Raw genomic sequence first — 13942 nt, forward strand, 5'->3', positions numbered from 1 at the left:
GTGTGTGTGTGTGTGTGTGTGTGTGTGTGTGTGTGTGTGTGTGTGTGGGTGGGTGTGTGTGTCTAGCCTCACAGGGTGTTTGAAGTTTGATCTGAGAGAGGGCTTGTGATGGGAAGTTAGGAATGGTCCAGGCTTCCTTCCCCTAAAAGATCAGTCTCCCTCCCCTTGCCATCTGCCCCAACAGGATTGATAAGCCCAAGGCCCTGTCTCTACTGCTCCATGCTGCTGACATCAGCCACCCAACCAAGCAGTGGTCGGTTCACAGCCGCTGGACCAAGGCCCTCATGGAGGAATTCTTCCGCCAGGTATGAGGCCTCTTTGCCTGCCCCCGCCCCCGCCCATGGGGCCTTCTCTCCCCTTTGTTCTCCAAGTTCCCTGTTCCTACTCCAGTCCTCATTCAGTGGCCTGCAGCTGCCAACCTGATCTCAAACCCATGGGATATAATGTCATCTCCGAAAAGCTTAACAGTAATTGCTGGCAGTGGCATTTGCATGCCACTCATTTCCAGGTCAAAGGCACAGAGATCCCTCTTCTCCCCCGGCAGCCCCTTCTACCCCCAGCTGCACCTTGATCTGGTAGACTGAGGTGCTTCCCCGCCCTGTCTGCTCCCCTAGGGTGACAAAGAGGCAGAGCTGGGCCTGCCCTTTTCTCCGCTCTGTGACCGCACTTCCACTCTCGTGGCACAGTCCCAGATTGGTGAGTGTCCCTTCCCGCAGGGAGGAGAGAGTTGCGAAGGCTAAAGGATGCTGGCTGGGCCGGGTCAGGACCTCTCCAAGTCCACCTCCTTCAAAGCCATTCTTCCCGTAGCAGCAAGCCCGCCGTGCTAGAGCATGGGGTCCTGGGGTGGAGTTCTCTGGGGTCGTAAAGACATCATCGCAAAGGCTGCCCCCACCGGGAACTTTTCAGCCCCAGGTGACCCTGTTTTACGTGCAGCCGGGGGCACAGCTGTGCCGGCCATATCCTCTGCCCGGGCCCCCAGGTCAGATGGCTCCATTGTGTTACCCCTGCACTGCAGGTTTCATTGACTTCATCGTGGAACCCACGTTCTCTGTGCTGACTGATGTGGCCGAGAAGAGTGTCCAGCCCATGGGGGAGGAAGACTCCAAGTCTAAAACCCAGCCCAGGTGAGGGTGGCCGTAGCAGCCGGGGGCCCACAGAGAGCACTGACTCCCAGGGAGGAGGTACAGGCGGGCGTGGAGAAGCAGGCGACTCCAAAAGTGGGAGCCCCTCTACTGCGAGTCACACACAGGGGCAGAAGGATGGGGGGCAGGGAGTGTGGTCTGCACCTCTGTTCCCTCCACCGTATATATATCTCTCCCATTAGCTCTGTCTTTATTGCCTTTCTGCTAATATGCTTTTATTTTCCTTCTAGGAGGAGGGAAGGTGTGGAGAGGGATGGGGACTGCGGGTACCTAGCAGAGGGAAAGAGGACAAGGATGAGGGTGCCTGAGCCTACTGGTCTTCTACCCCCTCCACTCCGAGGGCTGTGAAGATGGCTCTGGGGTGGGCAGGGCCTGACCTCGCAATGTTGGGGTCCGGCTTTTAGCTTCCAGTGGCGCCAGCCTTCTCTGGATGTGGAAGTGGGAGACCCCAACCCCGACGTGGTCAGCTTCCGCTCTACCTGGATCAAATACATTCAGGAGAACAAGCAGAAATGGAAGGAACGGGCGGCAAGCGGTGGGTCCATTGGGAAGATGAGGCCTTGCGGGGAGGGTGGCTGATGCAGCAGTAGCGGGTCCCTTTTCCTTAAGCCCGTAAGCCCTTCCTCAAGCAACCCTTTGTCTGACTCCTTCCCTGAGTTGGGAAAGGGAACTGACTAGGCTGCAGTAAGATCACAGGAACGACTGACTGGCCGACTGGCCTGGACCGTTCTAGAATGCGGACCTGAGAGAGGATAGGGACAGCCACAGGCCACGACCTGAGGGACCCCATGCACACTGCGGCCCGTCAGTGGTCCCCTGTGGATGTGGTAACCTGGTGGCCCCGGCTGGGACAGCTCTTCCTTAACGTGGGAGTTGAGGGCTGTACATTTTAGCAAGGTTGGAGAGGCTCTCCCCAGGTAGGCGTGGGTTGGATGTAGCTCAGCTGGAAGGAAGGGGGATGTGTAAGAATCCCTTACTTGTCTCCACATATTCCTTGGGTTTGGGGGAAACATACTGCTTGGTCTGGTCCCAGCTTCCTTCCTGCCCCTTTGCAGGCGTCACCAACCAGATGTCCATTGACGAGCTGTCCCCCTGTGAGGAAGAGGCGCCAGCCTCCCCTGCCGAAGATGAACACAACCAGAACGGGAATCTGGACTAGCCTGGGGCTGGCCCAGGTGAGCCTGTCGTGGCAGACAGGGCGGGGCTTAAGGTTCTGCAGGGAGCTGGGCCAGCGGGGTGTGCCACAGCCCTCTTTGAAGGGTCATCTCTGGGGTTCAGTGGATGCAAGGTGGTCCTTCCCTCTTTCCCAGCAGGGATATGGAGGAAGTGAGCACACAGACTCGAGCGGGGCCTGAGTGGAGAGCAGAGTCCTCCCACCTGCAGGAAGAGAGGAGTGGGCTGAGCAGCTCCTTTGTGAGGGCCTGGGGAGAGGCGGCAGTCAGGGCCCAAGGCTCCGGGAGGTCAGCTGGGCATGACTTTCAATCCAGCCCCGCTCGCGCCCTGGCTGAGCTCCTTCTGCAGGGCCTTTTTTGCTCAACTGTAAGCGGGACTGAGTGGGGATCCGGTGGGACCCGAGGAAGGTAAGTCAGGCTGGAGATGAAGGAGGAGGTCAGAGCACCGAGGTGTCTCCTCTTCCCCCAGGTCCTCACCGAGTCCAAAGTGTTCGATGTCGTCAGCACCACCCATCGGGACTGGCTCCCCCATCTGCTCCAAGGGAGCATGGACATCAAGGAACAGACACCCCACCCGAAGGACAGATGCCAGAGATTGCGGGATTGGGGAAAGGGCCTGTCCCCACCCGACACCCATTGGGGCGCACTTTAATCTCCCGGCGGCAAGACTGGGGAACTTCAGGCTCCCAGTGGTCACTGTGTCCATCCCCCCCCGCCTCTGGACTCTCCCTATGGCCAGATGGTCGGCTGGAGGGGAGCTTCCTGGAGGCTTCCCAGGGCCTGCGGGGGAGGGTTGGAGATGCCAGCCCCCTGGGTCCTCCCGCATCCTTCTTGACTCCAAGTTTCTAAGCAATACATTTTGGGGGTTTCCTCAGCCCCCACCCCAGACCTTAGCTGGCAGGTCTGGGTCCCCCTTTTCCTCCCCTGGGAAGGGCTGGAATAGGATAGGAAGCTGGGGGTTTTCAGAGCCCTATGTGAGGGTAGGGGAGTGGGCTCCTTCAGGGCATGGTACCTTTCTAGGGCCTGGGAATGGGGGGCATCCTCTTTACCCCAGACCTGCACTGCTTCAGTCCCATCCCCAGCCCAGACCCTGCAATCTTCCCTCTCTCCCATTCTGCAATGGTGACTGGGGGAAGAGGAGCCATTGCCACCAGGGGCTGAGAGGAGGCCTTTCCTGGGGTGGCCAAGGACTCGGGACTGGTCTAGGCCCCTGGGGCTTGTCATCTGCCCTGGCTGAGTCCTGAACCCTTTGCCTCCTTCCTCTCCCCTGGGGCTGGGAGGCTCCCATCCGACCAATGTCTGTACAGTGCTTTGAAGTCTCCCCAGCAAAGCACCTTCAGGATACATCCTACGGGCACAGGAGGGGAGAGCTGGGTTGGGGTCAAGGGCGCATGGGGAGGGTGAGGTGTAACCCAGTAATCCTGTGTTGCTGAAGAGAGGGTCCGTCCCCCTCCTAGCCCCGGCCCAAGAGGCCCCTCCCCAGGACAAGTGGGGAGTGGCGGGTGGAAGGCAGACGGGCAGGGGCTCAGGACTGCTGCTCTCATGTCCTCTGGAGAGAGCCCAGCCAGGCCCCTGCCCCTTCCTCTCCTCAGGCTCCTCTCACCCGGCTTTGTCCCAGGAAGGGCCCAAGTCCAGGTGACTGCCCTCCTCCTTTCTTGTACCAACCATGCATTTGTACAGTGGGCCCTGTTCCTGTGAAGTCATATCCATGGTCTCTTAGACCTGCCACCTGCCACTTGTCCCTCCTACCCCACCCTGAGTGGGGCAGAGACGCATGAGACTCACCCCCACCCTTGGTCTCCCAGAATCCTGCTATAGCCAGAGATCAATAAAGAAGGGAGACCTGGCCTGGCTGTGTGTGTTGTTTGTCGGGTGAAAGTGCACTGGGCATCTTCACGTGCACTGTCTCTTCAAGCTGATGAAACCCTGGTGCGGTGTTCATCCTGTTATATATGGAGGCCCAGAGAGGTGAGGTCTTGCCTGAGGTGCACAGCAAGGGTGGCAGAAGGGGACCTTACACTTCTGAAGTTCTTTTTTCTCTCCATCGCACTACTTCTTCAGTAAAGAGGGGTGAATCTCCCCTCCCCTCCTCTCCTCTCTCCACTGCCCGGAAAAATCAAAAGCAGTAGACAGGAGAGGCCTGGCTGTGGGGTCTGAGGAAGGTTCTTCACTTCTCAGCTTTCGTCGTTTACCCTGGCCCCTTGGTGTCTTGGACAAGGGGGAGAGGTGACCTTTCCAGTTCCCAGCAAGGGCCTCTTCGTGAATAGCCACTGTGTCCTCAATCTAGCTTGGCTAACAGGTTGGAGTCTGGGTGGTGGTCTCCGCACAGCTGGAGAGGAAACACATCCTGAAGCTTGGGGATCACTGAGGCTTGGAGGGCAGGCAGGGAGGCATCCACGCAACGCCCCGCCTCTTTCCCATGGGCCAAGTGCCAGGGTGCAGTTCCCAGCTTTGTTCAGCAGATGGCGCCCACAGCAGCGTCGCAGCCATACGGGCCTTAGGGCTCCAAGGCCTCAGGGCAGCCCTGCCAGGTGGTTGTATCTTTTCCTCAATATGAAGAGAGCCTGGGGCCATCCTTCCTTCTTGGTACCCCGGAAGTCAGTCCTCCTACCTATCTGACCCTCAGCTCTCTTTCCCCAGCAAGTCAGGGCAAGGCTGGGGAAAAACTCCTCCCTTCTCAAGGCTCCTGCCCAGCTTCCTTATTTCCTCCTTCCTGGAGGCAGCTGGGCAAGAGGGAGGGGGGCTATAGAGAGGGCAGGACAAGACGGGAGGGAGAAAAGATTCTCCAAGTTGGGAAAGAAGGAGAATACCAAGGACTTAACACTAAATTTATCACTTTTAAAAACAAGAGATTTTCCCCAAAAGTGAAGAAACAAACAAATCCAGTGTCCGTGCATTCCCAACTGCAGTCTCGATTCCAAGATGCCTCCTTCACTCTCAGACCTGTTGCAAGGGAAGCAGGTAGAAAGAGAAAGTGAGTGAGAGGCCTGAGGTCCTATTGTCCCCTCCCCTGCTGGTGTGCCCAACCATCCCGTTAGGCATCTAACTTCTCATGTCTGACTCCAGTCCCTGGCCCCGTGTCCCGTCTACAAAGGGGAGGGGAGACTGTAGAATCAGAGCTCACGGGGTTATTTCATCCGTGTGTCCACTCCAGGCAGGACCACTGCTCACCAGCCTGGACAGGTGAGGATCTCCCTTTGGGTTCCAAATGCCCTTTATCAGAAAATCCATGGACTACTTCCATCACCCATCCAGGAGCCAGAAATCCTCAGACAGAGTCTAACCTCACTGCCTCCTGCTGCACTGTTATCCCGTTTCTCTTTGTCTGTCCTTCCGGGGAGATGCAAATCCTCTGGCCACAGACGACAGCTTTTCAGTGACTGAAGCTGGTCCTTTGTCCCCCTTTTCCTTGACTCCAGATCTTAGCCCTCACCCTCCCCACACAGCCTGCTCTCCTGCAGACTGGGCAGCCCAGCCCTGGGGTCTTACCGAACTGGCTCCCTTGGAATCCAATGGTGGTCTATGGGTTGAGGGTTCCTCTGTGCTGGGTTTCTCACTGCCCCTCTCCTGAGTGTTAGGGATGGATTCTGCAGGCTCTGAGGAGGAAGAACAGGTGGTGGGAGGGACAGGTAGTATTCACGAGGCCTTGCAGAGAGGCAGCTGCTTCTACTCACCCTAGCCCATACTTCAACAAGCCCTGAGAGGAGCCCAAGACCAAGTGGAAGGCAACGGGGCAAGACCAACAGGGTTTTCTCTGGTCACAATGACTACTTAGGTTCACTATTTTTTAAAAAATCTGCAATCGGAAATCGAAAAAAAAAAAAAAACCCTCTAAAAAAAAGCTTAAAATTTGGGGTATGATCTCCAAGCGTGGCTAAACCTGACCTGAACAGAGATGAGCGTTTGATAGCCTGTTTATCCCACTTCGTGTGACCACGCATTTCCCTGCAGAAATCTTCACGTGTTCGATTACAGGGGGCTCTGCTGGGGTGTTATGGAACATATGGTGTATATACCGTGTCACCTTCATAAAACTGGAAACATTCTGCCTTCCGGCCCACACCTGGGATAAGGACTCGTGGACAGGCAGGTTCCATTGCTTGCATACTTTGTGTTCTCTGCTGGGCCAAGGACCAGTCTCACTGAAGTTTCACACACAACCCGATGCGATAGGCGCCATCATTATCACTCTACTGATTGAGGTTAAGCTGCTGAAGACCTCTGGGCTGATAAAGTGGCAGAGCCAGGATTCCAGCCTGTGAAGGCTGCCCCCATGCCGCCAGGCTCCCCCGATACAATAGGGAGCTCTGAAGTCCAAGTTGGAAGGGGATGGTGTCATTCAGTAAAGAAAGATGAAGAGATGCAAACACACGCTGTCCATGCAAAGTTCCATACTCTCAAGACAGTTTCTGGCTACTGCTAGGCCCCTCCCTACAACGGGGAAGGCTGGCCTCGCCCGGGGTTGGTCCCTCCCCAGCCTGAACGTACTGTGTGCTTTCCCAGAGGTGCCCAGCCACGACTCCGCTGCTGTGTCTCCGATCCCAGGTGGGCAGGACTCCCGTGTCCCTGTGCTCTCGGCGGCTCCTTCAGGCTCCTCTCCCTCCTGCTGTTGCCCCAGGTGATGTTCGACCATCATCTGGAGCTCTGAGGGCAAACAGAAAGGGAGAGAGCATTGGACGTGACTGCCCAGCCTCCTCCATGGACCCTCAGATGTGACAGCCCCACTAGAGGGCCAGCACACACTGCCCGTGTGGTTTGACTTTCCTGTCTGAGATTGAACAAGGAGGGACATCTGCTGTACAATAAGGAGGGACTAATGTTAGACAATAAAATGTACTTTTTTCAAAGGTAAGGGAGGGGAAAGGAAGAGCCTTTAAGATCAAAAGATCCTCCTGATTTGCTGGGATACCTGGTCTCCTTTGGGGTCAGGAGAAAAGACTCAATTTAGATTCAAGAAATATTTGAGTACCTCCTCTGTGCTGTGCACTATGCCGGGTGAGTTCACATACTTTATTTAACTGCCAAAGTGAGGTAGTATTCAGGGCCCCTGTAGGTTAAGCAGGTTCTCCAAGGCCACCCAGCTAGTGGGTGGCAGAGCTGGAATGCAGCCCCGGGCGGTCCAGCAACAACTCTCCTTTAATAAAGGCAGACGTAATGACTTCCCAAGGATTCCTTCCAAACGGGTCATCCTGGCCACTGCTCAGCGTCAGGCATAGCGGGGAAGAGTCTTCCGAACCTTTCATTGTGGGTGTGGTCCTCATCACTTTCTTCTGTTGCCGTGGAGACATGGACAAAGTGGACTGTGAAGGGCACAGAGCACAGGTGGGCGTCCGCCCTTCTCGCCCTCCTCCCTGCCGTGCCATGCTGTGGGACTGGAGACTGGGGGTAGGTGTGGGCTTCAGCAAGTGGGGGAAGAAAACTCCTGCTTCCTCGGCCCCCACCCCTATGATGGTGAGCAAGGAGACCGTGTATGGGAGAACGTAGAGGACCATGTGTGTACATCCACTCAAGAACATTTTGGGGGGGTACAAGAAAGAGGGAGACAAAAGGTCCTAAGAGGGGGGGTTGAGGAATAATCTTCTAATGGGTCTGGGGGTTCTCTGTGCTGGGCTGAGCGGGAGGGGCCAGCTCACCTTGAGATGCGGGTTGGGGACCCGGTCTTCATCCACCTCTGAGTGAAGGAGGGAAAGGAGAAAGTGATGAGGATGGGAAACCCAGGGGGTCCCGCAGACTGACTTCCCAAGGGGAGGAGCCTCTGCCATCACCTCCTTCCTGATCCGTCCCTCACATCTGTCCCTAGGAAGCTGGCCCTGACTGTGGCTGTCCCCAGCCTCTTCCCTCCAGCTCCCTCCTGCTCTGCTGGCTGGCGTTACCTCCTCCTGCTTCTAGTCCTGTCCTTGCCTCTGTGGTCAGTCTGCATCTACATCCTTGCCTCAGACCTGGAGGTTCTTGAAGGCAGGCTTTGTGGTCCTTTTGTCCTTTTCCTCCCTGTCTCCTTCCAATCAGCCCCCCACCCCCGATCCAGAACTGAAACATGCCTAGGAGGGAACACCGGATAGAGAACAGCAAACTTATCGTGTGCAGGGCCCAGGACAGTCTTTTTTAGTAGTTGGAGGAAGTTGGAGACTCAGGTATCCTGAATTCCAGTCCGGCTTATTAGCGTCACTACCTCTCTTCCACTCTCTCGCCAGCGCCCCTGACATTCTCTGAGACCTTGTTCTCTCCCCAGACCTTGATGGAGACACTGGTGACCAGAATGCCAGCTGCTCCCTGAGCTGTTTCTAACCTTCCCCTTCCCCTCTGGGGGCCATGAGAATAGCTGATGGCGTTGGTCCCTCCCCCTCACAGCTGTCACCGCCTCTGGCAGTGGGGGCAGCAGCCTCTCAGTTGCTGGAGAAACCTGGAAGGCTGTTGCCACAGCAACCAACACTCCGTTGACCACCCCAACTCCTGGGGGGCTTAGGAACCAGGTTGTCTCCCCCGCTTCCTAGCACTGCTCTGTCTTTCCAAAGCGGAGGAAATCCCACTGCTAACCCAGCCACCGCTTCCCTGCCTCCAGGACTGAGGAGACCGCGGGCTCCTCAGATGTGCCCTCCTGTCTAGCACCCACCTTCTCTCACTGGGACCCAGCTGTCTTCAGCAGCCCCTACTCCCTTCAGCGACCCATCCTGGGGTTACCTGGGGATGACTGGTCACTGGTCAGCACGAGGGTGGCAGGGGTGGGGCGGCGCCTCCGGATCTGAGGGAAGAGGTCAAGTACACGTGGAAGCATCGCAGCCCCGCGCACACTCGGTAACATAATCCAGGCCGCCCACTTAGCACACCTCCAAAAGTGCCAAGTTACACTGAACCCACGCTCTCCGGGTGGACGTTCTTGGGCCCATCCCTCTGCCCTGGGGACCCAGAAGACCACCTCCACTCCCTGCTTTCCCCAACCCCCTTTCTGTCTCCGCATCTCCCCGGGTCCTGGTCCCAGCTCTCCATCTCAGCAGCTATATCTGCGCTAATGCATCGATTTCTGGCCTGCTGTCCTTCCGTCCATCCTGGATCAATGGTCAGAAATAACCCGAGAGGGCACAAAACTTTCCCCTTAGTCTCCCAGACCACTCCCCAAATGGACATAAACCTGTGGTGGGCCAGCACCGGCGGAGAGCGCCCCTCGATCCCCACCCAGCCTGGGAGGACAGCACAGAGAAGGTGGGTCTGAACGTGTCTTCACCTGGCCCATGCCCCTCCCTCCCTCATCTCCTCCCTATCCTTGTACACACTGCCTTTCTGATTTGTCAGGAAATACGGCCTAGAGAAATCCTTGTCATGGTAAATATAATATGAGGAGAAGCGTGAGGCGGGACCCTGGTCAGGGACTAAAGCTAAACTGAAAAATCTTATCCTGGGCTCTGGGGTCCGATTCTAAGGAAGTAACAGATAAGAGCGGATTCCCTGCTGGGCCTCTGAGCCCCCTTTCCCCGCCTCTGTTCTTTTGTCTTGCTGCCAATAAAGTTGACTGTTGTTGAAGTCAGTCCAAGGACTCTTGGGACACGTAGTTTTTTCCGTTTCTCTGGAGGCTTGAAAGTGAAGGGTACCGTGGGGTTGGAGTCCCTGCGGCTCCCTCCAGGGCAGAAAGTGGGTATCAGCCCTAGCGGGGGGCAGGGTTAATCTGAGAGAAGGACACCTCAAAGAAGAAATGGGTACATAGAATGGGGGTAGGTTGGGGTAGGGACTGTTTTCTTAGGAGAATCCAGCAGCATCTGTTTCTGGTGGCATTTCAAGGTCCCTGGCAGTTCTGTGTGTGTGTTTGTGTGTGCATACAAGCACGCACAGCATAGACATTATCTGTGAGTCCGTCGCTGGCTATTCCTGGTGCAAACGTGCTGGGGGCCAGCAGGTGGGCAAGTGTGCTCCGTGCATGTGGGGTGAGGCCATCCTTCTCCTGAGACAGGACTCCTCTCTATTTCTTTCCTGCCCTGGGGGAGGGGAGCTGAGAGAGGGAGAGGGTGCGGTGGGGGTGGGGATTAATGGGGGTTGGGAGCCTGAGAAGGAGTCTGCAAGTTTGACAGAAAGGACCTCTGAGAGGGCAGCAGGGCTCTGTGATCTTGGACAGGTCCCTTAACCAATGTCCTTGCCTTGGACAAGATTTCTAAGCACTCAGAGTCCTTGAGGATTTTGATGTCCTACAGGAGGAGGGAGTAAAGTTAGACTTCCTGAAGTACCTCCCAGGCACCTGAACTACTAGCAAATGAGTAGGCGGTCTCCTATTTTCCATGCCCCGATCACAAATCCTAGTTCTCAAGGACACTTGGTGCCTTTGCCTCTGATTTCTTTCCAAACCGGTTATGCCAAGGACCTGGTAGCTGCGGGCACCCCTCCATCCCCTGCCACTCTGTGCTCCATAACTCAGAGTTTCCAACCCCTGCCGCCCTCTCATGTCACTCTGGGTTAGGTGTTCCTGCCAAGCCTGGAACTTTTTGCCTACACACTTGGGTAACACGGCAAGGGGGGTTGAAGTTAGACTGCAGGTAGAATTTCAGGCTGAGCAGACACAGATTTCTGAAGACGAGAGAAAAGCAGGCTGAAGTCCCAGCTCTTTTCCCCTCTGGCTCTATAGCACTGCCTCATTCTCCTCCCCTGCTCCCCAGAACCCTGGGCCAGCTGGCCTGCCATCCCCCAACACACACCTACACCTGCCACATCTAACGCCAAACAGAGGCAGGCGTCAGGCAGTGAGCACTGGCTGTGCCAGTGGAAGGCATTTCTGCTTGGAACCTCACCCCTGAGCCCGTAGCTCACACTCCTGGGCCCTTTTCCCTGGGTCTGAGGTTATCTTAGCCGGCCCCCTGCCTCTAGGCATAATAGCCTTTTCCCTGACCCCAAGGGGACGCTCCCCATGCCCCTGGCTCTCCACCCTCCTCATCCTCAGGAGGTTTGCAGTCCCACCACCCTCCCTCCTACTGTCACACCTTAGAGGTCTGGAGATCCGGCTCCCCCCACAGGCCAGGGAGAGGATGGAGACACAGGTCCCTAACCCCTCCCCACACTTTGGGAAGCTAACGTTATAGGGAGAGCGTGTGTACCCAACCTTTCCCTTCACATCAGACCTTATTCCACCAAACAGCTGGAGCAGCAGAAAGAACACTCTCTCCAGCCCATCCCAAGAGGTCAGAGTTTTCTCAGGTGGGGAGGCCCAGCCAGAGCCCTGGCAGCCGGTTGGGGGAAACAGAGAAGTGACCTTGTGGGCAATGGATAGTCTTTAGGAACAGGGATGTCTAGGCAAATGGATAGAGAACCCGAAAAGAGATGGAGCAACGAGCAAACGAGCAAATATTTGGCAAATGGGTGGTAGTAACGACCGCGGGTGGTCACCGTCTCCACGCACAGGCTCACTCTCCCTGATACACACACTTGCTCACACAGTCTCATACACTGCCGCCTCTGCCAGGCTGCTCGGAGCTAAAAATAGGCCAGGCCCGGAGGCTGGGCCAGGGCCCTGGACTCCCACCCCTTGAGCCCAGCCCAGCACAGTGCTTCTCTCTTGCCCACGCCCAGCTAGGACCCCAGCCCCGAGAAAGCGCTCGTTCCGCGCTCCCCAGGGCCATTCTCTCCATGCCCTCCCCTTCCCGCCGCCCCCCCACCCCGCCCCATAACCGATCCAAAGGGCAGGAGATGGGAATAAGGACCCAGTGTCCAGACCTGAAGAGCGCGGAGTCAGCCTGCAGACACGACCACTCCTCTCCCCCAAGCCCCAGCCCTCGCAGTTTTCCTCAGCCCTTCTTGTCCTCACCCTCTGGGGTCCGGCAGGGTCGCCCCCAATTAAGAGCTGGGGGGGCTCTTTCTCCTCTTTCAACTCCCTCCATTACCTGCCCTCTCCCTTAGGCCCTCCGACACCTTTGGGCGCCCCTTCCGAGCTCAGAAACTCTGGCAGGGTGTTGACTGGGTGGGGGATGAAAGACTGGCGAAGGGGGGAGGGGTCGTGTCCTCAGGCAAGCCCCCTCCCCCAGGGCTGGGAAAGCAGGGAGCGACTCTCGCGGGGACCGGCTTCGAGGGCAGGCTCTCGTCCTTCAGTCCGTCTCGAAGAAGCACAGATGGGGAGATGGGGTTTCCACGGTGGGGGAGGGGAGAGAAGACCCCCACCCCCCGCAAACAGCGCGCCGGCGCTCGCAGGGGCGCACCGCCAAGGGAGGACTGAGCGGGGGTCTCGGATCGCACAGTCCAGGGGTCCCTCGTCCTCTGTGGGGCGAGTTCCCTGCCGCCCCGCCCCGCTCCGCACCTGCTCCGCCGCCTCGGGGTCAAGGTGCGGCTCTAGCAGCGGGACGGTGAACTGGATCTTCCGGGGGCTGTGGTCTTGCTCCATGGCTGGGGCGGCGGCCGCTGGGCCGGCGGCGGCGGCGGCGGCGGCGGCGGCGGCGGCGGCGGGCGGGCAGGCGGCGGACTCGGGGCTGGGACGGGAGCGCTCCCTCTTCGCTCCGCTCCGGCCCGGCCCCAGCCGGGCGCGCTTGGCTCTCGGCTCCCGGCTCAGCGCTCCCGGCTCGCGGCCCCGGGGACTCCGCGGCCGCCGATTGGCTCGGCACCCGCCCCTCCCGGCCCCCTCCCCTTCCCCACGCCCGGAGCCTTAACCCCGTGGTGGCTGCGCCGCCGGCTGGCGGGGGTCACCGCCCCGTTGGCGGGCGAACCTGGGTCCCGGTCGCAGTGGACACAAACCGGATGGGTATGCGGGGATCCTTAGAGTTCTGGGCGGGGAGTGGAGGTGGGGAGTGGCCACGATGAACTTCTCCAGGCTGGGGCAGAATTGAGGGGCTGGGAATGTGGAGGGGCGCTGCCAGAGAGGAGGCTGCAAACGCTAGAGGAAGATTTCCTTTCTGATCTTAAAGGGGTCGCCTCATAGAGAAAAGAAAGAAAGGGGATCTAGGCTTGCAGCAGGAGGGATTAAAGTTAGACCAGGAGAGAGACTTTCCACTGAGAGGAGACTGCTAGAGCGGAGGTGGAAACTTGGAGGGGAGGCGTGGGGTCTGGGCACAGGTCTGGGTTCACTGTGCAGCGAGAGGGGGAACCGAAGACCTTAGAGGGTATCCAGAGCCTCTGTCTTGAAGTGCTGATGGCAGTGGGTGGAGGGCTCAGGGAGCAGGACCATCTGGGACTCAGCAGAAGGAGAAGTGGGTGTGGGGAGCCAGTAATGCTTGTGAAATACGTTTCTCTTCTTGCTTGCTAAATTCTGGGGATGTAAAGCAGGTGAAAGGCCTGCTGGGGAGAACGCTGCCCGGGGATGGAGAGGGAAACACCTTTGGTGGGGTGGCTTGTTTATAGATGGGGTTGGTTTCCAGTTCCACTATTGGCAGAATAATGAAAAGGATCTGCTGTAACTGAAGGGATGGAGGTGAGACTATGTGAAGAACTTACTAGTTTGGTGTAGGACCAAGATGTCAATACTACTGAGTGAGGGAGATAGGATATTCACCGGAGCTGGTGGGCACTCTGCCAGGGGCTGGGGGCCACTGGGTAGAGGGAGGAGAGGTGCTGGGCACAGAGGAGGGCAGGGCTGGATGAATCTTTGGGGGAGGGAGCTCTGAGGGAGGGGCTGGGCAGAGGCCGGGGCCAGAGATCTGTTTCTTTAGTCTTAAACTGAGCAACTGGCAC

General features: G+C 57.7%; 2 protein-coding genes across 8 annotated transcripts in view; one reads left to right on the forward strand and one right to left on the reverse strand.

Moving 5' to 3' along the window:
* PDE1B (phosphodiesterase 1B) overlaps positions 1-4161 on the forward strand; it is a 27707-nt gene extending 23546 nt beyond the window's left edge. For 2 of the 6 annotated variants that reach the window (XM_027106552.1, XM_027106551.1), the window contains 6 exons: positions 185-305; positions 615-696; positions 1016-1124; positions 1547-1677; positions 2198-2317; positions 2784-4161. In XM_027106552.1, the coding sequence (XP_026962353.1) occupies positions 185-305; positions 615-696; positions 1016-1124; positions 1547-1677; positions 2198-2301 (547 nt within the window). In that variant the 3' untranslated portion in view covers positions 2302-2317; positions 2784-4161. Of the gene's footprint in view, positions 1-184; positions 306-614; positions 697-1015; positions 1125-1372; positions 1527-1546; positions 1678-2197; positions 2318-2452; positions 2556-2783 lie in introns of those variants that run through there. The other 4 variants (XM_027106548.1, XM_027106549.1, XM_027106554.1 and 1 more) reach the window with 4 other exon arrangements.
* Positions 4162-5128: 967 nt separating this feature from the next.
* On the reverse strand, positions 5129-12664 carry PPP1R1A (protein phosphatase 1 regulatory inhibitor subunit 1A). Of its 2 annotated transcripts, XM_027108234.1 has the most exons (7): positions 12579-12664; positions 8993-9053; positions 7948-7985; positions 7551-7614; positions 6803-6958; positions 5804-5910; positions 5129-5257 (listed from the first exon to the last, which is right to left on the reverse strand). In XM_027108234.1, the coding sequence occupies exons 1-7, from the start codon at positions 12660-12662 to the stop codon at positions 5252-5254; spliced, it is 516 nt and encodes a 171-aa protein (XP_026964035.1). In that variant the 5' UTR covers positions 12663-12664; the 3' UTR covers positions 5129-5251. The 2 variants fall into 2 exon arrangements, with proteins under 2 accessions (XP_026964035.1, XP_026964034.1); XM_027108233.1 differs by lacking the exon at positions 12579-12664 and having other exon boundaries at positions 5131-5257; positions 8993-9391.
* Between the last annotated feature and the right edge of the window lie 1278 nt (positions 12665-13942).

This window comes from Aethalodelphis obliquidens, unplaced genomic scaffold, assembly GCF_003676395.1.
Source record: "Aethalodelphis obliquidens isolate GAN/ISIS:26980383/991018 unplaced genomic scaffold, ASM367639v1 scaffold8, whole genome shotgun sequence".
Taxonomy (NCBI): domain Eukaryota; kingdom Metazoa; phylum Chordata; class Mammalia; order Artiodactyla; family Delphinidae; genus Aethalodelphis; species Aethalodelphis obliquidens.

Coding starts and splice junctions, on each gene's coding strand:
- PPP1R1A (XM_027108233.1), bottom strand. CDS start 9,269: ATGCGGAGACAGAAAGGGGGTTGGGGAAAGCAGGGAGTGGAGGTGGTC. Junction 7,986..8,992: donor CAGTGACCAGTCATCCCCAG/GTAACCCCAGGA, acceptor TCCTTCACTCAG/AGGTGGATGAAGACCGGGTC. Junction 7,615..7,947: donor TCCCCAACCCGCATCTCAAG/GTGAGCTGGCCC, acceptor TGCCCTTCACAG/TCCACTTTGTCCATGTCTCC.